This window comes from Arachis stenosperma, chromosome 10 (assembly GCF_014773155.1).
Source record: "Arachis stenosperma cultivar V10309 chromosome 10, arast.V10309.gnm1.PFL2, whole genome shotgun sequence".
Lineage (NCBI taxonomy): Eukaryota > Viridiplantae > Streptophyta > Magnoliopsida > Fabales > Fabaceae > Arachis > Arachis stenosperma.
Genome location: NC_080386.1, coordinates 21,635,627 through 21,656,974, shown reverse-complemented (window position 1 = coordinate 21,656,974; position 21,348 = coordinate 21,635,627). Strand labels below are relative to the sequence as shown.

The 21,348-nt window shown below is 43.1% G+C and overlaps 1 protein-coding gene across 1 annotated transcript; it reads right to left on the bottom strand.

Moving 5' to 3' along the window:
* Positions 1-7,232: 7,232 nt before the first annotated feature.
* LOC130956862 (uncharacterized) lies at positions 7,233-7,877 on the bottom strand. The gene has a single exon (XM_057883818.1). It carries the CDS (start codon positions 7,875-7,877, stop codon positions 7,233-7,235), a length of 645 nt encoding a protein of 214 aa, XP_057739801.1.
* Between the last annotated feature and the right edge of the window lie 13,471 nt (positions 7,878-21,348).

Here is a 21,348-nt window from a genome sequence, read left to right as displayed (position 1 = left end):
ACTATATCTTGCTAGTAAATTCACAGCAAATGATATATTGGGTCTTGTATTATTAGCAAGATACATAAGTGCTCCAATGGCACTAAGATATGGTACTTCAGGACCAAGGATATTTTTATTTTCTTCTTTAAGACGAAATTGATCCTTTTCCACATCCAAAGATCTTACGATCATTGGGTACTCAAGAAATGTGACTTATCCATATACAATATTTTCAAGATCTTCTCTGTATATGTTGTTTGATGAATAAAGATCCCATTTTTTATATGCTCAATCTGCAGGCCGAGACAAAATTTAATCCTTCCAAGATCTTTCATCTCAAGTTCTTCTTTTAGAGTTTTTATAATTGTTGGAATCTCTTCAAGAGTCCCAATGATATTTAAATCATCAAAGTATACATCAATTATAATGAATCCAGATGCAGATTTCTTTATGAAAACACATGGACAGATATCATCATTCTTAAATCCATTTTTGGCCAGATACTCAGTAAGATGATTATACCACATTCGTCCAGATTGTTTCAAACCATATAAAGATCTTTACAATTTGACTGAATATAACCCTTTCAAATATTCATTATATGATTTAGATATCTTTAGTCCTTCAGGGACTTTCATATAGATATCACGATTTAAGGAGCCGTATAAATAGGCTGTTACCACATCTATTACATGCATATGTAGTTTATGATATGCGAATAAACTGACCAAATAATGCAATGTTATTACATCCACTACAGGAGAATATGTTTTCTCATAATCTATACCAGGCCTTTGTGAAAAACCTTGTGCCACAAGTCGGGCTTTGTAGTGCACAACTTTATTTTTCTCATTTTTCGTTTTCTCACAAATACCCATCGGTATCCAACAGGTTTTACATCTTTAGGTGTACGGACTATAGGTCCGAAGACTTCACGTTTTGCAACTGAGTCTAATTTAGCCTTCATGGCTTCTTCCCATTTTAGCCAATCATTTCTTTGTCGACATTCTTTGTCTGATCTTGGCTCAAGATCCTTACTTTCATCCATGATATTTAATGCCACATTATATGCAAATATTTCATTGACAATTGTCATATTTCGGTCCTATTTCTCTCTTGTAAAGACATAATTTATCAAAATCTTATCATTTTCATAATTTTCAGGTACCTGAACGTCTTCTGGCGTTAAAATTATATCAGAATTTTGGACAACTGCAGGTGTCTTTACTATGTCTTTTTCAATAGGAATAGTATTTACCTCTTTTTTCTTTCGAGAATTTTTGTCTTTAGAACCGACAGGCCTGCCACGCTTCTGGCGTGTATTTGCTTCAGTGGCAATTTGTCCAACTGGGACATCAATTCGAATTGGGGCATTTTTTGATGGTATATAAGACTTGGTTATCCTCTTTATATCGGAAAATGCATCAAGCAATTCATTTGCTATTCTTTTCAAATTTATAATCTTTTGAACTTCTAGTTCACATTGCCCTGATCGAGGATCTAAATGCATCAAGGATGATGTATTCCAATTAAGTTCCTTTTTGGAAGCTTATTCTCTCCCCCTAATGTTGGAAATTTTGATTCATCAAAATGACAATCTGTAAACTGGGCTTTAAATACATCTCCAGTTTGTATCTCAAGATACCTCACTATAGAGGGAGAATCATATCCAACATATATCCCCAATTTTATTTGGGGTCCCATTTTGGTGCGATTAGGTGGTGCAATGAAAATATATATCGCACACCTAAATATTCTTGAATGGGAAACATTTAGCTGCTGGCCAAAAGCTAATTGCATAGGAGAGAATTGATGGTAACTTGTTGGCCTCAATCGAATAAGTGTTGCGGCATGTAAAATAGCATGCCCCCAAGCTGAGGTTGGGAGGTTTGTTCTCATAAGTAAGGGTCTAGCAATTAATTGGAGGCGTTTAACAAGTGATTCTGCTAACCCATTTTGTGTGTGAACATGAGCTACTGGATGTTCAACACTTATTCCATTAGCCATACAATAAGCATCAAAGGCTTGGAAGTAAATTCACCAGCATTATTAAGACGAATTACTTTGATTGAATTTTCTGAAAACTGTACTTTTAATCAAATAATTTGAGCAAGTAATCTCGAAAACGCCAGGTTGAGAGAAGACATTAAACACACATGTGACCATCTCGAAGATGCGTCTATTAGGACCATAAAATATCTAAAAGATCCATATGGTGGATGAATAGGTCCACATATATCACCTTGAATCCTTTCTAGGAATTCAAGGGACTCAAATCCAATCTTTACTGGTGATGGCCTTAAAATTAACTTCCTCTCAGAACGTGCAGCACAACAAAATTCACTAGATTTAAGAATCTTTTGGTTCTTTAGTGAATGTCCATGAGAGTTTTCAATAATTCTCCGCATCATAGTTGTTCCTGAATGACCCAATCTATAATGCCATGTTATGAATTCATTTGGGCTAGCAAACTTCTAGTTTAAAATGACATGTGATTCAATTACACTAATCTTGGTATAGTATAACCCAGATGAAAGTGAGGGCAACTTTTCTAATATAACCTTTTTATTTGAATCATGAGTTGTGATACATAAGTACTCATGACTTTCCTCATTCATAGTCTCAATATGATATCCATTTCGGCGAATATCTTTAAAGCTCAACAAGTTTCTTAGAGACTTGGTAGACAATAGTGCATTATTTATTATGAATTTTGTTCCTCCAGGAAACAAAATTATAGATCTTTTGGAGACTTCAATCACATTGCCTGAGTCAATAATAGTATTAACATATTCTTCTTTTGGCACAAGATGGGTAAAATATATATCACTTTTTAGAATGGTGTGCGAACTTGCACTATTCGCAAGGCATACATCTTCATTACATATCCTTGCCATTTTATTCAAAGATAAATAATAATAAAATGAGTAGTAATACATGCACAGTCAAATTGAATTCTTTTCTCGATACTGTTGCTGCAAGAGCACATTCGAGGCATGGAAGGTTGAGAAAGTTTTCTCCAACATATCATTATCAGTTATCTTTTTCCCACATAGTTTCATTGGTGAGGTGATTCGAAACATTACAGAATTATATTCATTTATAGACTTAAAATTCTGTAGACGCAAGTGCGTCTATTCATATCGGGTTTGAGGAAGTATCACCGCCTTTTGATAATTATACCTTTCTTCAAGGTCTTTCCACAGATCTGCAAGATCTTTTAATGTAAGATATTCATTTTTTAATCCTTCGTCAAGATGACAATGAAGGAAAATCATGGCTTTGTCTTTATCCTTCTGGGATGCATTATTTTTAGCCTTAATGGTATCCCTAAGATCCATTGAATCAAGATGGATTTCGGCATCTTATATTCATGATAAATAGTTGTTTCCAGATATATCAAGAGCATTAAAGAGAGAAAGTAAAGAAGTGCTTTATATTGTAGTGTATATGTTCGTCACCTGGTTATCTCGTGTTGTCGGTGGGTGATGAACTGGTGAGAGGGAAATCCCGAACGATACGCGGAGCGAGGGAAGCTGTATGCTGGTGATGTCGGAGGTTGAACGGGACGGGGGGGTGGCCACATGCAAGGACACTCCGACGCTCAATTCAGAGTCCGTACTGAGGGTGGCAGAATTAGGTCAGGGTTGTGACGTACCTTGGGGGAGTGCTGACTTCTCCCCTTATATACCGTGCTGGGTGGGCCTAAAGGTGACCTAGCCCACTGCGCAAGATGTCTTGCGCTGCTCTTGCTCATGTGGTGGAGCACTGGTGATCCTAACCGTTGGGTCGGGGGATCGGGTCAGACCCCGATGACTCCGACCCGCTTGTTTCGGCTAGGCAGTTTGGACCGTACGATGAGCGTGGTTGTATGACGCCAGGGTCGAGTACCCAAAGGCCAACCCGTAGGGTTTCCTTATCGTTCTGGGTTTGGGCCGGAGGCACTCCGACTCGGCGAGTAGGTGGATTGGACCTAAGTCGGTCCGTAACAGTGCCCCTAACGCGCTAGCCTCGAGGTTTCGGAGCTCGTGGTTAGGCACGTTTACGCTACTCGCCGAGTAAGGGCGTTTTCGTTCTCCTCAGGAGTTCGCTGGTGGCATTTCGTGTTTTGCATGCGTGGTTGCCTCGTCCTTGGTGCTGTCTCCTTGGCTTCTGCGCGGGGCATTAAATGGCCCATCATTTCAAAGCTTGTGAAAAGATAGGTATGCCCCTTCTTTTTGGCACTCCTTCTTCGGCGGTTACGTTTCTCTCCCTATTTGTTTCGTAGACCCTTCATAGTTTCATTTTCTCTCTTCCATTTCCCTGCACTGCTGCTTTCTTTTCTTTTTTCCATTTTCCTGCATTGCTGCTTTCTATTCTTTCTTCCATTTTGCTGCATTGCTGCTTTCTATCCTCCTCCTCCTTCGGGTGTTCTAGCTCTTGCCTGGGTTCTCCTTTCTTTTGAGGTTTCTTTATTTATGGTATGTTTCCTGTTTTTTCCAGTTGTTTTCCTTGATTTTGTGTGTTGTGCGTTTTTCTTGTGTGCACGCTTGGGCTTTGTTCTTGCTTTCTTTTCCTTTTAGAGGGGGGCGCGACTGGGTTTTTCTGGGGATTTTCATGTTCTGGGTTAGTGTAGGGGTAAGTTTGAGGAACCTTAGTTTTGCTTGTTTTGTGTGGATTTCCGATCTTCCCTTCTAACTGAGCGGTGCCCCTGCTGTAGGTATGGCCGAGCGTCCTATCCTCCCAAGCCCGGCTCAGCGACCGCTAGCCGACTTCGTTGATCACTACGCTTGGGTGTCCTCCGATGTGAGGGACACCCCCTCCCAGGTTACGAAGGAGGGTCTTCAAAATTTGCGTCAAGCGGAGCTTCTGTGTGAGGGTGGTCCCGAAGAGGCGTTCTACCAGGTTTACATCCCTGCTGATCGGGAGCGCGTATGCCACAAGAATTTGGTGGCCCCCGAGTTGCCAATTGGATGTGGGTCTATGAACCTATGTTCACGACTTTGGGGGTTCGACTGCCCTTCACCCCTTTTGTTTTGGATCTGCTTAACCGCTGCGATGTTGCTCCGTCGCAGCTGCATCTGAACAGTTGGGCAGCCATCCGCTGTTTCGAGATGGTCTGTGAATACCTGGAGCTTCCGACCTCTGTAAATGTCTTCCTCTACCTTTTTCTCCTCACCAATTCTTCCTGCCAGAAGGCGAAGAAGGGATATATGTCCTTTAGGGCACAATAAGGTCGCAGGATTTTTGGCCTCTTCGAGGATTCTTATCATGGCTTCAAATCCACTTTTTTCAAGGTTAGGCCTAACGAAGGTCACCAACCCTTCTGGTTGACCCTTGAGGGGGATAGACGGATCCTGACCTACTGGAGTTTCAAGGCGGGATCCGACTACCTGATTAAGATTTCCTATGATGGACTAAGCCCGGAGGATCGTAATATTGCTAACATCTTGTTGGCAATTTTCGGTGAGAGGAACCTTAACCCCCGTATGGTTATGGGTGATCGGGAGGCCGGTCGGTCTTATGTTGGTGAGTTTTTTACCTTATGTTTTTTGTTCCTTCATTTTCTTGTTTCTTATGTCTTTTTCTTTGCTTTTCTAGTTTCCATGGCCGGTGGGAAGAAAATCCTTGCCGACCTGATGAGTCTTATTCAGGGGATTGAGGAAGGTGGGGAGGACTCGTCGGCGACCCCTTCGACGAGCCAGGATCGTGAGGTTGCCGGGGAGGGCAGCGGTCAGGCTGCCGGGGTTAACCAAGGTCAGTCCGTCAAGGGTGGGGCTTCTACTGTGGACCCTCCAGGGAAGGCGAATGTGGAGATAGAGAGGATTCTTAATGATGACTTAGGGTTTGGGGATGATTTTCAAACTGCCGATTGCTCAAAGAAGAGGAAACGGGATTTCGGGAAAGCACTCTCGGTTATGTAGAAAAATTTTGACGCCGGAGGGTTTATCGAGTCTCAGCTGCTTCCTGGTACTGAAGAGTTCTTACACGACGCCGATCTCTCTGGGCAGGCGAGGTGGATTTATCGCAGTCTTCTCCGAGCAGCTGCCATTGCCAAGAAGGTGGAGCCCGTCCTGAGGAACTATCATACCATGGAGGTGAAGCTCCGGGATTTGCAGAAAGATTTGACGGACTCGAGATCCCGGGAGGAGTCTTTGAAAAAGAAAATATCTGAGTTGGAGGGGAAATCTAAAGAGTATGCCGAAGAGGCGAGTAGGTTGATGGAGCAGGATGTTGCCTTGATGAAGGACCTGAACACCTCCCGTGGTGAAGTTGAGATGGCTAAGAAGAAAGCGGAAGAGTTGGAGGAAAAGCTTAAGCTGTTGGAGAGCTCAGCGGAGGCCGCTCGCAAGGAGGTGGTTGCTTTGAAGAGAAAGAATAAGGAGCTTGCTCAAGGGGCTCGGGAGGCCGCGAAGCTCACTGAAGAAGGGATTAAGTTTTAAGTGGCTGTGCTTGCTCCCGACCTTGATCTTACTCAGGTGGGTGCCCTTAAGACTGTTGAGGGCGGGAAGATCGTTGATCTCTTGAAGCCTTGAGGTGGAGGTCCCTCCTATTTCTTTGTTGTTTTGTGTGTTTTGCGCCTGTGTAGGTGCCTTTGCTTGTAATGAACATTTTCCTTTTTGCTTTTCGTTGTCGAATTGGATAATGCTGGTTTTATTCGAGCCGTCGTGGCCTCGCTTTTACTTTTAGTTTGCTCGAGCCATTGCAGCCTTTTATTTTACCGTTTATCGTGGCAATTTTGCTTGAGCCGATTTGTTCTCATTTGGTCCCTTATGGTTCCCGGGGTGATCAGTCCCGGGTTTTCGTCGGGTCGACTGTTTGCCTCTTTCGTTATGTTCTTTATTTCGACTTGAGATTTGCCAAAAGGTACACTTATCGCTTTGTTAGATGAGCAAATAATAATAATGCATAATTAAGTGAAAAAGATAGAAGGTATAATTTGCTTAAGACATAAAAAGAGGGAGTAAAGTGGAACATAGGGGGGTGAGGTCGTGTGGTCGCCCCTTACTACGAGTAGAATCTCCTGAGATTTGCCATGTTCCATGTTCTCGGTACCTCGTTTTCGTCCAGCTTTTCCAGCTTGTAACCCTTTCTACCGAGGACTTCTCTTACTCTGTAAAGTCCTTCCTAGTTTGCGGCCAGCTTGCCTTCTCCTGGAGTTGGTGGTCCTATGTCGTTACGCCGTAAGACTAGGTCGCCTTCTACTAAACTCCTTTTCACTACTTTGCCGTTATACCTAAGGGCTATTCTTTATTTTATCGCTGCTTCTGTCAGGTGGGCCATCTCCCTTGTTTCGTCGGCCAAGTCTTTTTCGATTGCCTCATTTCCTCCTCCAAGGAGTAACCTCGGGCTTGGATCCCCGATTTCGACTGGGATGACTGCGTCGACCCCGTAGGTGAGCCGGTAGGTGGTTTCACCAGTAGATGGTTGGGGGTGGTTCTGTATGACCATAGGACTGAGGCGAGCTCGTCTGCCCATAAGCCTTTCTTCCCTTCAAGTCGCTTCTTTAGCCCTTTTAGGATGACCTTGTTGGCCGCCTCGACCTGTCCGTTTGTCTGAGGGTGCTCTACTGACGAGAACTTCTGCTTGATACTTAGTCCCTCTAGGAACCCTCTGAACTTTTTGTCAGTGAATTGTGTTTTGTTGTCTGATACGACGACTTCCGGGATCCCAAACCTCGTGACCACTTGCTTCCACATGAATTTTTGGCAATTTGCTGCGGTTATGCTGGCTAGTGGCTCCGCTTCTACCCATTTGGTGTAATAATCTATGGCTACTATTAGGTACTTCACTTGTCCGGGTCCTGGTGGGAATGGCCCCAGGAGGTTGACTCCCCATTGGGCGAAAGGTCGGGGGTCATCATGAGATTGAGCTCCTCGGGAGGTGCCTTGTAGAAGCTGGCGTTTTCCTGGCATTTTTTTTACATTTTTTCACAAATTCCCGGGCATCCAACATCATTGTGGGCCAATAGTATCCTGCCCGGATGATTTTCCTTGCTAGGGATCTTCCCCCGATGTGGTGGCCGTAACACCCTTCATGTACTTCCCTTAGGATGTAGTCCGTTTGGTCGGGACGAAGGCACTTGAGTAGGGGTTGGTGGAGCCTTCGCTTGTATAGTTGCCCTTGTATGATTGTGTACTTAGGAGCTTCCCTCTTGACGGCTTGTGCTTCCTTTTCGTCGGGGGGTGTTTCTGTGTGCTCCAAATATCGGGAGATGGGGTCTATCCATGAGGGGGGCTTGGCGCCTCATTTGCACACATGATAATTGTGGGTTCCGTGGCTAATCCTTGGATCAGGGATCTATTCCCCGTGCCGGGTTTGGTGCTTGCGAGTTTGGAGAGGAAGTCATCTCGGGCGTTTCTCTCTCTGGGAACGTGCTGGATTGTGGCTTCTTCGAAGCTCCTGTACAGCGTTTTCACTTTTTTCAAGTACTTTTGTAGCAGCACATTCCTGGCTTGGTAGCTGCCGTTTACTTGGAAAGTGACGACTTGGGAATCGCTGCTAACTTTCACTCTTGACGCTCCGACTTCTTTAGCTAGTATTAGTCCCCCTATCAAGGCTTCATACTCAGCCTGATTGTTTGAAACTGGGAATTCGAAATTGATGGATTGTTCGAAGGCCACTCATGCCGAGTTCTCGAGGATAATTCCAGCTTCGCCGAACGTTTGGTTGGATGTTCCGTCAACATAGAGTTTCTACCGTGTGTTTGGTAGGTCGGAGGCTTCTCCTGTGACCTCTACGAGGAAGTCTGCCATGGCTTGGGCTTTGATCGCTTGCCTTGGTTCATATTGCAGATCGAATTGGGATAGCTCTACTGCCCATGCCATCATTCTTCCTGCCAGGTCGGATTTTTGGAGGACCTGTCGGATGGCTTGGTCGGTTCTCAGGATGATTGTATGCCCTTGGAAGTATTGTTTTAGTCTCCTTGATGAAATTAGTAGGGCGTAGGCTAGTTTTTCCAATTTGGTGTACCTCGTCTCTGCCCCTTGAAGTATCTTGTTGATGAAGTATATTGGGCGCTGGGTTTTGTCCTCATCCCTGACTAGGACCGCTGCCATTGCTTGTATGGTTACGGCGAAGTACAAGTATAAGGGCTCGCCCTCTTTGGGCTTGCTGAGTACGGGAGGTTCCGAGAGTATCTTTTTAAAGTGGTTAAACGCCTCTTCACACTCATGGGTCCACTTAAAGGTGATTCCTTTCTTCATTAAGTTGAAGAATGGGATGGCTCTCTCAGCCGAGGCTCCGAGGAACCGGGACAGGGCCGTGAGCTTCCCGGTGAGCCGTTGTACATCTTTGATGCTTCTAGGGCTTGTCATTTTGAGAACGGCTTCACATTTGTCTAGGTTGGCTTCTACCACTCTTTGTGTTATCATGAACCCTAGGAATTTCCCAGCCTCCATGGCGAATGCGTAGTTAAGTGGGTTGAGCCTCATTTTGAATTTTCTCAACGCCTCGAAAATGTCCTAGAGATCGCTTATCAATTTGCTCGGCTATGCTATTTTTATCAAGATGTCATCGACATACACCTCTATCGTCTTGCCGATAAGATCGTGGAAGACTCTGCTCATCAGCCTTTGGTAGGTGGCCCCTGCATTTTTCAAACCGAAAGGCATTACCTTGTAGCAATAGGTGCCTCCTGGCATTATGAAGGCTGTCTTGTCTTCATCGGGTTGGTGCATCGGGATCTGATTGTAGCCAGAGTAGGCATCCATGAAACTGAGGAAACGATATCCCGCTGCCGAGTCCACTAGGGTGTCAATGTTGGGGAGGGGAAAGGAGTCTTTTGGACATGCCTTGTTCAGGTCGGAGTAATCTACACATATTTTCCATTTCCCGCTGGCCTTCTTGACTAAGACAACATTGGATAGCCATGTTGAGTATTCGAGTTCTTTGATGAACCCTGCTTCTAACAGCCCCGCTGTTTGCCTGGCGACTTCTCCAGCTCTTTCTTGTGACATCTTTCTTCGTCGCTGAGCTACCGGTTTAGCCTCAGGTTTGATGGCTAGCTGGTGAGACATGACCTCGGGATCCAGCCCCGGCATGTCTGATGGGGTCCATGCGAAGAGGTCGCTGTTTGCCCTAACAATTTTCATGAGGGGGCCTTTGAGTTCGTGAGGTAGGTTTCTGTTGATGAAGGTAAATTGGTCTGTCATCTTCCCTATTTGGAATTTTTCCATGTCCCCTTCTGGTTCGGGCCTTTGTTTGTCCTCCATCCTGACGTCTAGATCTACTAGGAACATGCCAGCTGCCTTTTTAGATTCTTTTCTTAAGGAGAGGCTGGCGCTGTCGCAGGCTACCACCGTTTTTAAGTCTCCTATTATGGAATCGACCGTTCCCTTGTCCGTTATGAACTTCATCGTCAGGAACTTGGTGCATATTACAGCTGAGAACTCATTGATGGTTTTCCTTCCTAGGATGATGTTATAGGTAGTGGAGTCTCTAAGGATTAAAAAATCTGCCATAATCGATTTCCTAGTGTCACCAGTTCCAAGGCTGATTGGGAGGGAAATCGTCTCGTTGGGCCTGATGTAGTTGTCACCTAGTCCCATGACTCCATGTTGGTGGTTCTTAAGGTCGGATTCCTTGAGACCCATGGCGTCGAACACGTGTCTGAACAGGATGTTAGAGTTAGCTCTTGTGTCGACGAGGATGCGCCTGACTAGTCCTGTGCCGACCATTGCTGTAACCACCATGGGGGCGTTTTCAGGAAGGTCGTTGAACCATTTATCTTCTGGACCAAAGGAGATTGTAGGGTGCCCTTTGCCGGTGGTAGGGTTATCCGTCGAAATGGAGAATACCCGGGTGTCCTTTCTTACTACCGACTTGGATTTGGGGGGCTGTCACGCCTGACCACAACGTTAACTACGAACGTTGGGGGGTTGCCTGCATCTCCTGGGGGTTCTTGCCTTGGCTTGACAGCTCGGCTCCGTTCTTCCTCAGAGCGCTCCCTTTCCCGCCTCCTCGGCTCCCTGAGGAGCTGGGAAAATTCACTTAGTTTTCCTTCTTTGATGGCCTGTTCCAAGACATCTTTGAGATTGAAGCAGTCTTGGGTCTTGTGCCCATATCCCTTGTGGTAATCATAGTAAAGTTTTTGTTGCCTCCTGTTCTCTCTTTTAGTGGTCTAGGCCTTGACAAGATCCCCTTGTCTGCAATTTGTTGGTAGACTTCTACTATGGGCACCGTAAGTGGCGTGTAGTTCGTGAACCTCCCTATTCGTGGGTGCTTGGGTGGTTTGTTTAGGCTGCTATCTCTGGGAGCTTCTTTGTACCTATCGGTTTGGGGGGCCTGTCAGGTTGACGAGTTAGGAGGCTGCCGTTTTTTGGTTGCTACTACCTGGCTAACTTCTTCATCATTGATGTATTCTTTGGCGACGCTTTGAATTTCCTGCATGGTCCACACGGGTTTGGTTGTGAGGTGCTTCCTAAAGTCTTCGTTTAGTAGGCCATTTGTTAGGCATAGGCTAGCAACTGAATCCGTGAGGCCGTCGGTCTCCAAGCACTCCTCGTTAAACCTGTCTAGGAATTTCCTAGTCGGCTCCCCTGGTTTTTGGGTGACCCCCAATAGGTTGATTGGGTGTTTCGCTTTGGCTATACGTGTCATGAACCGGGCTAGGAGCTTCTGGGATATGTCTGCGAAGGTTGTGATGGACCCTTGTGGGAGCGTGTTGAACCATCGGATCGCAGGTCCGGCCAGCTGGTGTACGAAATTGCAATCACACTTTTGCAATCCCGCACAACTAACCAGCAAGTGCACTGGGTCGTCCAAATAATACCTTACGTGAGTAAGGGTCGATCCCACGGAGATTGTCGGCTTGAAGCAAGCTATGGTTATCTTGTAACTCTTAGTCAGGATATCAATAATTATCAGGGTTGATTGTAAAAAGCAAAAGAACATGAAATAAGTACTTGTTTTGCAGTGATGGGGAACAGGTTGAGGTTTTGGAGATGCTCTGTCTTCTGAACCTCTGCTTTCCTACTATCTTCTTCTTTAAACACGCAAGGCTCCTTCCATGGCAAGATGTATGTAGGGTTTCACCGTTGTCAATGGCTACCTCCCATCCTCTCAGTGAAAATGTTCAACGCGCTCTGTCACAGCACGGCTAATCATCTGTCGGTTCTCAATCGGGTTGGAATAAAATCTAGTGATTCTTTTGTGTCTGTCACTAACGCCCAGCCCTCAGGAGTTTGAAGCTCGTCACAGTCATTCAATCCTTGAATCCTACTCAAAATACCACAGACAAGGTTTAGACCTTCCGGATTCTCTTGAATGCCGCCATCAATTCTAGCTTATACCACGAAGATTCTGATTAAGGAATCCAAGAGATATCTACTCAATCTAAGGTAGAACGGAGGTGGTTGTCAGGCACACGTTCATAGTTGAGAATGATGATGAGTGTCACGGATCATCACATTCATCAGGTTTAGGAACAAGTGATATCTTAGAATGGAGGCAAGCATGATTGAATGAAAAACAGTAGTAATTGCATTAATCCATCAAGACACAGCAGAGCTCCTCACCCCCAACCATGGGGTTTAGAGACTCATGCCGTAGAAGATACAATGAGAAACGTGTAAAGTGTCATGAGGTGTAGATACAATGTCAAAAGGTCCTATTAATAGTGAACTAATAACCTAGGGTATACAGAAATGAGTAAATGACGTAAAAATCCACTTCCGGGGTCCACTTGGTGTGTGCTTGGGCTGAGCATTGAAGCTTTCATGTATAGAGACTTTTTCTGGAGTTAAACGCCAGCTTTTATGCCAGTTTGGGCGTTTAACTCCAATTTTATGCCAGTTCCGGCGTTAAACGCTGGGAATTCTGAAGCTGATTTGCAATGCCGGTTTGGGCCATCAAATCTCGGGAAAAGTATGGACTATTATAAATTTCTGGAAAGCCCAGGATGTCTACTTTCCAACGCCGTTGAGAGCGAGCCAATTGGGTTTTTGTAGCTCCAGAAAATCCACTTCGAGTGCAGGGAGGTCAGAATCCAACAGCATCTGTAGTCCTTTTCAGCCTCTGAATCAGATTTTTGCTCAGGACCCTCAATTTCAGCCAGAAAATACCTGAAATCACAGAAAAATACACAAACTCATAGTAAAGTCCAGAAAAGTGAATTTTAACTAAAAACTAATAAAAATATAATAAAAACTAACTAAAATATACTAAAAACATACTAAAAACAATGCCAAAAAGCGTATAAATTATCCGCTCATCACAACACCAAACTTAAATTGTTGCTTGTCCCCAAGCAACTGAAAATCAAAATAGAATAAAAAGAAGAGAATATACTATAGTCTCTAAAATATCAAAGAAACTTAGCTCCAATAAGATGAGCGGGACTAGTAGCTTTTTGCTTCTGAACAGTTTTGGCATCTCACTTTATCCTTTGAAGTTTAGAATGATTGGCATCCATAGGAACTCAGAACTCAGATAGTGTTATTGATTCTCCTAGTTAAGTATGATGATTCTTGAACATAGCTACTTTATGAGTCTTGGCTGTGGCCCAAAGTACTCTGTCTTCCAATATTACCACCGGATACATACATGCCACAGACACATAATTGGGTGAACCTTTTCAGATTGTGACTCAGCTTTGCTAGAGTCCCCAATTAGAGGTGTCCAGGGTTCTTAAGCACACTCTTTTTGCCTTGGATCACAACTTTATTTCTTTCTTTTTCTTTCTTTTTCTCTTTTTCCTCTCTCTTTTTTTTTTGAATTTTGTATTCACTGTTTTTTTTTTCAAGAATCAATTTGATGATTTTTCATATCCTCAATAACAGTTCTCCTTTTCCATCATTCTTTCAAGAACCAACAATTTTAACATTCTTAAAACAACAAATTCAAAAGACATATGCACTGTTCAAGCATTCATTCAGAAAATAAAAAGTATTGTCACCACATCAAACTAATTCAACTAGTTTCAAAGATGAATTCGAAATCCTGTACTTCTTGTTCTTTTGTGATTAAAGCACTTTTCATTTAAGAGAGGTGATGGATTCATAGGACATTCATAACTTTAAGACATGAACTTTAAATTTTATTAATCATGAATTAAGAACAAGACTCAAAAATAGATACAAGATAAGACTAATAGTAATAGAAAACAAAAATTTAAATAGGCTCCTAATGATAGAGGTTATCACAGAGTTAGGACTCAACAACCTTGATTTTGAGAAGTGGATGCTCCCTCAACTTGAGGGGAGAGCTTTTGGCGTTTCAACTCTTGAAGTTCACGCCCTTGCTTCTCTTGTTCCTTCAGCAATTTGCAGAGCATGCAGTTCTGATTCTGCTGTTCTTCCTTAAGTTGCTCCATAGTTTCTTGCAACTTGGTGATAGATGCTTCTAGGCTGGCCCAGTAGTCAATTTCAGGAAATTCAGGGAGGAACTCCTGCGCCCTCTTTTTGATAGAGTTGTCTTGCATTTGTCCTTCCATTGACTTCTTGGTGATTGGATGTTCAATGGGTATGAATTCATCTACTCCCATCTTCACCCCAGCCTCTTTACAGAGCAAGGAGATCAAGCTTGGGTAAGCCAGTTTGGCTTCAGTGGAATTCTTATTTGCAATTGTGTAGATCTCACAAGCAATCAAATGATGAACCTCCACTTCTTTTCCAAGCATAATGCAATGAATCATCACTGCTCTCTTGATAGTGACCTCAGAACGGTTGCTAGTGGGCAATATGGAATGCCCAATAAAGTCTAGCCAGCCTCTTGCAATTGGTTTGAGGTCTCCCCTCTTGAGTTGGTTTGGGACACCTTTTGAATTGGTTATCCACTTAGTTCCAGGGAGGCAAATGTCCTCTAGAACTTGATCCAACCCCTTATCTGCTCTCACCATTCTCCTATTAAAGGATTCAGGATCATCTTGCAGTTGAGGCAATTTGAAGACCTCTCTTATTTTGTCCAGATGGAAGTAGATAACTTTCCCTCTGACCGTGGTTCTGTAAGTATGGAAAGCAGTTCCAGTCATTCTCTGCTTATCTGTCAGCCACAGATTTGAGTAGAATTCCTAAACCATATTTCTTCCAACCTTTATCTCAGGATTGGTTAGAACTTCCCATCCTCTGTTTCGAATTTGCTCTTGGATCCCCGGATATTCATCTTCTTTTAGATCGAATTTGACTTCCGGGATCACTGACCTCAGACCCATTATTTTGTGATAATGGTCTTCATGTTCTTTGGTTAAGAACTTCTCTTGATTCCAAAGACTCTTTGGATTATTCTCTTTCTTGCCTCTTAAATTGGTTTGTTTTCCCTTAGGAGCCATGATCTTGATGAATCTTAGCTTAGTGATCATGGAAAAGCACACCAAACTTAGAGGTTTGCTTGTCCTCAAGCAAAAGAAAGGAAAGAGGGGAGAGAGGAGGAGAGCAAATTCGAATGGTGTGGAGAAAGGGGTGGCCGAACATGTATTTATAAGGGAGGGGGAGAGATTTCGAAAATTTTGAAGGAGATTTGAGAAGATATGGAAAGAATTTAAGAAATATTTGAGTTTTTGAAGAAGATTTGGGAAGGATTTGAGAGAGATTTGAAGAATGATTTTAATTTTTGAAAATTTGAAGGTGAATGATGAAAGCTTGAAATCTGTTTATGTAGAAAATTATGGATCAAAATAGGAAAGTTTGAAAAAATTTTAATTAGAAAGCAAAATCTCTGTTCCCCACCTTTCTGGCGTTAAATGCCCAAATGTTGGCCATTGTGGGCGTTTAACGCCCAGCCAGGTACCCTGGCTGGCGTTAAACGCCAGAATTTCCTTCATCACTGGGCATTTTGCTAAACACCTAGGATGCTGCACACCTGGCGTTAAACGCCAAGAATGGTGCCCATTCTGGCGTTTAACGCCCAAAGTACCCCTTACTGGCGTTTTTTCGCCAGCAAGCTCTTTTTCTCTGCTTTTTGCACTGAATCCTTCTGTAACTCTGTGAATTCCATCAATTTTGATAATTTCCCTTTGAGAATATGTATCAAATCTTGATTAAACAAAACAGATAACCTGCTGATGACTGGGTTGCCTCCCAGCAAGCGCTTCTTTATTGTCTTTAGCTGGACCTTCACTGAGAATCACTCAAGTCTCAGTTTTGAGCATTCTTGCTCAAATTTGCTTTCAAGATAATGCTTGATCCTCTGTCCATTAACAATGAACTTCTTGTCGGAATCAGTATCCTGAAGCTCAACATATCCATATGGTGATACTCCTGTAATCACATATGGACCCCTCCAGCGGGATTTAAGTTTTCCTGGGAACAATCTGAGCCTAGAGTTGAAGAGCAGAACTTTTTGTCCTGGCTCAAAGACTCTGGATGACAACTTCTTGTCATGCCACTTCTTTGCCTTTTCCTTATAAATTTTAGCATTTTCAAAGGCACTGAGTCTAAATTCATCTAGCTCATTTAGCTGGAGCAATCTTTTTTCACCAGCTAACTTAGCATCCAGGTTTAGGAATCTAGTTGCCCAGTAGGCTTTATGTTCCAGTTCCACGGGCAGATGACAGGCCTTGCCATACACAAGTTGGTATGGAGAGGTTCCTATTGGAGTCTTGAATGCTGTTCTGTATGCCCACAGAGCATCATCCAAGCTCTTTGCCCAATCCTTCCTACGGGCAATTACAGTCCGTTCTAGGATTCTTTTTAGCTCTCTGTTAGAGACTTCAGCTTGCCCATTTGTCTGTGGATGATACAGGGTTGCCACTTTGTGGCTAATTCCATATCGGACCATAGCAGAGTACAGCTGTTTATTGCAGAAATGAGTACCCCATCACTGATTAGTACTCTGGAAACACCAAACCTGCTGAAGATGTGTTTCTGGAGGAATTTCAGCACGGTCTTAGTATCATTAGTGGGTGTATCAATTGCTTCTACCCATTTAGATACATAGTCTACTGCCACCAGAATGTAAGTGTTTGAGTATGATGGTGGGAATGGACCCATAAAGTCAATTCCCCATACATCAAACAATTCAATCTCTAGGATCCCTTGTTGAGGCATGGCGTATCCACGAGGTAGGTTACCAGCTCTTTGGCAACTGTCATAGTTACGCACAAACTCCCAGGCATCTCTACAGAGAGTAGGCCAGTAGAAGCCACATTGGAGGACCTTAGTGGTTGTTCGCTCACTTCCGAAATGTCCCCCATACTGTGATCCATGGCAATGCCACAGGATCCTTTGTGCTTCTTCTCTGGGTACACATCTGCGGATCATTCCGTCTGCACATCTCTTAAAGAGATATGGCTCATCCCATAGGTAGTACTTGGCATCTGAAATTAATTTCTTTCTTTGCACCCTGCTGTACTCTTGTGGTATGAACCTCACAGCTTTATAATTTGCAATATCTGCAAACCATGGAGCTTCCTGAATGGCAAAGAGTTGCTCATCTGGGAAAGTCTCAGAGATCTCAGTAGAAGGGAGGGACGCCCCAGCTACTGGTTCTATTCGGGACAGATGATCAGCTACTTGGTTCTCTGTCCCTTTTCTGTCTCTTATTTCTATATCAAACTCTTGCAGAAGCAACACCCATCTTATGAGCCTGGGTTTTGAATCCTGCTTTGTGAGTAGGTACTTAAGAGCAGCATGGTCAGTGTACACAATCACTTTTGATCCTACTAGATAGGATCTAAACTTGTCAATGGCATAGACCACTGCAAGTAACTCTTTTTCTGTGGTTGTGTAATTCTTCTATGCATCATTTAGAACACGGCTGGCATAATAAATGACATGCAGAAGCTTATTATGCCTCTGTCCCAACACTGCACCAATGGCATGGTCACTGGCATCACACATTAATTCGAATGGCAATGTCCAGTTTGGTGCAGAGATGACTGGTGCTGTGACCAGCTTAGCTTTCAGGGTCTCAAATGCCTGCAGACACTGTGTGTCAAACACAAATGGTGTGTCAGCAGCTAGCAGGTTGCTCAGAGGTTTTGCAATTTTCGAAAAATTCTTTATAAACCTTCTGTAGAATCCTGCATGCCCCAGAAAGCTTCTGATTGCCTTAACATTGGCAGGTGGTGGTAATTTTTCAATTACCTCTACCTTTGCCTTATCCACCTCTATTCCCTTGCTTGAAATTTTGTGTCCAAGGACAATTCCTTCAGTCAGCATAAAGTGACATTTCTCCCAGTTTAAAACCAGGTTAGTCTCTTGGCACCTTTTCAGGACAAGTGCTAGGTGGTTAAGACAGGAACTGAATGAGTCTCCATATACTGAGAAGTCATCCATGAAGACTTCTAGGAATTTCTCCATCATATCAGAGAAGATGGATAGCATGCATCTCTGAAAGGTTGCAGGAGCATTACACAGACCAAAAGGCATCCTCCTATAGGCAAACACGCCAGAAGGGCAAGTAAATGCTGTTTTCTCTTGGTCTTGAGGATCTACTGCAATTTGGTTGTAACCTGAATAGCCATCCAAAAAGCAGTAATAATCATGACCAGCTAGTCTTTCTAGCATTTGGTCTATGAATGGTAAAGGAAAATGATCCTTTCTGGTGGTTGTATTGAGCCTTTTGTAGTCAATACACATACGCCACCCTGTGACTGTTCTTGTAGGAACCAGTTCATTTTTTTCATTATGAACTACTGTCATGCCTCCCTTCTTGGGAACAACTTGGACAGGGCTCACCCAGGGGCTATCAGAAATAGGATAAATAATCCCAGCCTCTAGTAATTTAGTGACCTCTTTCTGCACCACCTCCTTCATGGCTGGATTTAGCCGCCTTTGTGGTTGGACTACTGGTTTGGCATTATCCTCCAATAGGATCTTGTGCATGCATCTTGCTGGGCTAATGCCCTTAAGATCACTTATGGACCACCCAAGAGCTGTCTTGTGTGTCCTTAGCACTTGAATCAGTGCTTCCTCTTCCTGTGGATTTAGAGCAGAGCTTATGATTACAGGAAAGGTATCATCTTCTCCCAAAAATACATATTTCAGGGATGGTGGTAATGGTTTGAGCTCGGGTTTGGGAGGTTTCTCCTCTTCCTGAGGGATTTTCAGAGGTTCTATTATTCTCTCTGATTCCTCCAAATCAGGCTGAACATCTTTAAAGATGTCCTCTAGCTCTGATTCGAGACTCTCAGTCATATTGATCTCTTCCACCAAAGAGTCAATAATGTCAGCGCCCATGCAGTCATTTGATGTGTCTGGATGCTGCATAGCTTTTACAGCATTCAACTTGAACTCATCCTCATTGACTCTCAGGGTTACTTCCCCTTTTTGTACATCAATGAGAGTTCGTCCAGTTGCTAGGAAAGGTCTTCCTAGAATGAGAGTTGCACTCTTGTGCTCCTCCATTTCCAGCACTACAAAATCAGTTGGAAAGGCGAATGGCCCAACCTTGACAATCATGTCCTCAATTATGCCTGATGAATATTTAATGGAGCCATCAGCAAGTTGGAGGCATATCCGGGTTGGTTTGACTTCTTCAGTCAACCCAAGCTTTCTGATAGTGGATGCAGGTATTAGATTGATGCTTGCTCCAAGGTCACACAGGGCTGTCTTGGTGCAAGCACCTTCTAATGTGCATGGTATCATAAAGCTTCCTGGATCTTGAAGTTTTTCTGGTAAGCTTTTCAGAATGACTGCACTGTATTCTTCAGTGAGAAATACTTTTTCAGTTTCTCTCCAATCCTTCTTATGACTTAAGATCTCCTTCATGAACTTAGCATAAGAAGGTATTTGCTCAAGTGCCTCTGCAAACGGAATCTTTATTTCAAGAGTTCTTAGATAGTCTGCAAAGCGGGCAAATTGCTTATTCTGCTCCGCTTGGCAGAGTTTCTGAGGATAAGGCATCTTGGCTCTATATTCTTCAACCTTAGTTGCTGCAGGTTTATTCCTTACAGAAGTGGTTGGAGAAGCCTTTTTAGAGGGATTACTGTCAGCACTCTCAGGTGTATGATTCCCCATTGGCGTTTGGATGCCAAGATTGGGTGAAAAATGGGCGTTTAACGCCAACTTTTCCCCCTTTTCTGGCATTTGAACGCCAGAACTGGGCAGGGAATGGGCATTTAACGCCAGCTTGCCCCCCTTTTCTGGCGTTTGAATGCCAAGAGTATTCCTCTCTGGGCTCTTACTGTCCTCAGAGGGATTTTGGATAGTGGTTTGGCTATCCTCTGTCAATTGTTCCTTTATTGGCTTTTTGCTACTTTGAGCAGTGTTATTCAATGTCTTCCCACTCCTCAGTTGAACTGCTTGGCATTCTTCTGTTATCTGTTTAGATAGCTGCTATTTTGCCTGATTCAACTGTGATTCTATGTTCTTGTTAGCAATTTTAGTTTCTTGGAGCATCTCTTTAAATTCTGTTAACTGTTTTGTCATCAGGTGTAATTGCTGATTAAGCTCAATCATCTGTTCTTGAGGATTAAGATCAGTGGCTACTGCCATAACTTCTTCTTTTGTGGAGAACTCATTGCTAGAGTACAAATGTTGATTTCTAGCAACAGTATCTATAAGCTCTTGAGCCTCCTCAATCGTCTTCCTCATATGTATAGATCCACCAGCTGAGTGGTCTAGAGACATCTGAGCTTTTTCTGTAAGCCCATAGTAGAAGATGTCTAACTGTACCCACTCTGAAAACATTTCAGAGGGGCATTTTCTTAGCATACCTCTATACCTCTCCCAGGCATTATAAAGGGATTCATTATCCTCTTGTTTAAAGCCTTGGATGTCCAGCCTTAGCTGTGTCATCCTTTTTGGAGGGTAAAATTGATTCAGGAATTTGTCTGATAACTGTTTCCATGTCTTTATGCTTGCTGTAGGTTGGTTATTCAACCACCTCTTAGCTTGATCTTTTACAGCAAATGGAAACAGTAATAATCTGTAGACATCCTGATCCACCTCTTTATCACATACTGTGTCAGCAAGTTGTAAAAATTGTGCCAGAAACTCAGTAGGTTCTTCCTGTGGAAGACCGGAATACTGGCAATTTTGCTGCACCATGATAACGAGTTGAGGATTTAGCTCAAAGATGCTCGCTTTAATGGGAGGTATACAGATGCTACTCCCATATGCAGCTGTAATGGGGTTAGCATATGACCCCAGAGTCCTTCTGGACTGTTCAATTCCACTTAGGTCCATGATGGAGAAAGGGAATATGATATGAATTCACAAGTAAAGTATATATATATTTTTTTTATTTGACCGAAAATATTAAAATAAAACAAATGAAAAAAAATCAAATTTCGAAAACTAACAGAAAATAAGATCAAAGCAAATTAAAAACTGAATCAATTAGTTAATTAAAAAGATTTTGAAATTAGCAATTGAAAAGATATGATTGAAAATTATTTTGAAAAAGATTTGATTTTTGAAATGAGGAAAGAGAAAAACAACAAAATGACACTAAACTTAAAATTTTTAGAAAATCAAACACAAATTTTCGAAAATTTTAAAGGAA

What these genes read in the sequence shown, in the direction of transcription:
- LOC130956862 (XM_057883818.1), bottom strand. Translation starts at nt 7,877, where the DNA reads ATGCCAGGAAAACGCCAGCTTCTACAAGGCACCTCCCGAGGAGCTCAA.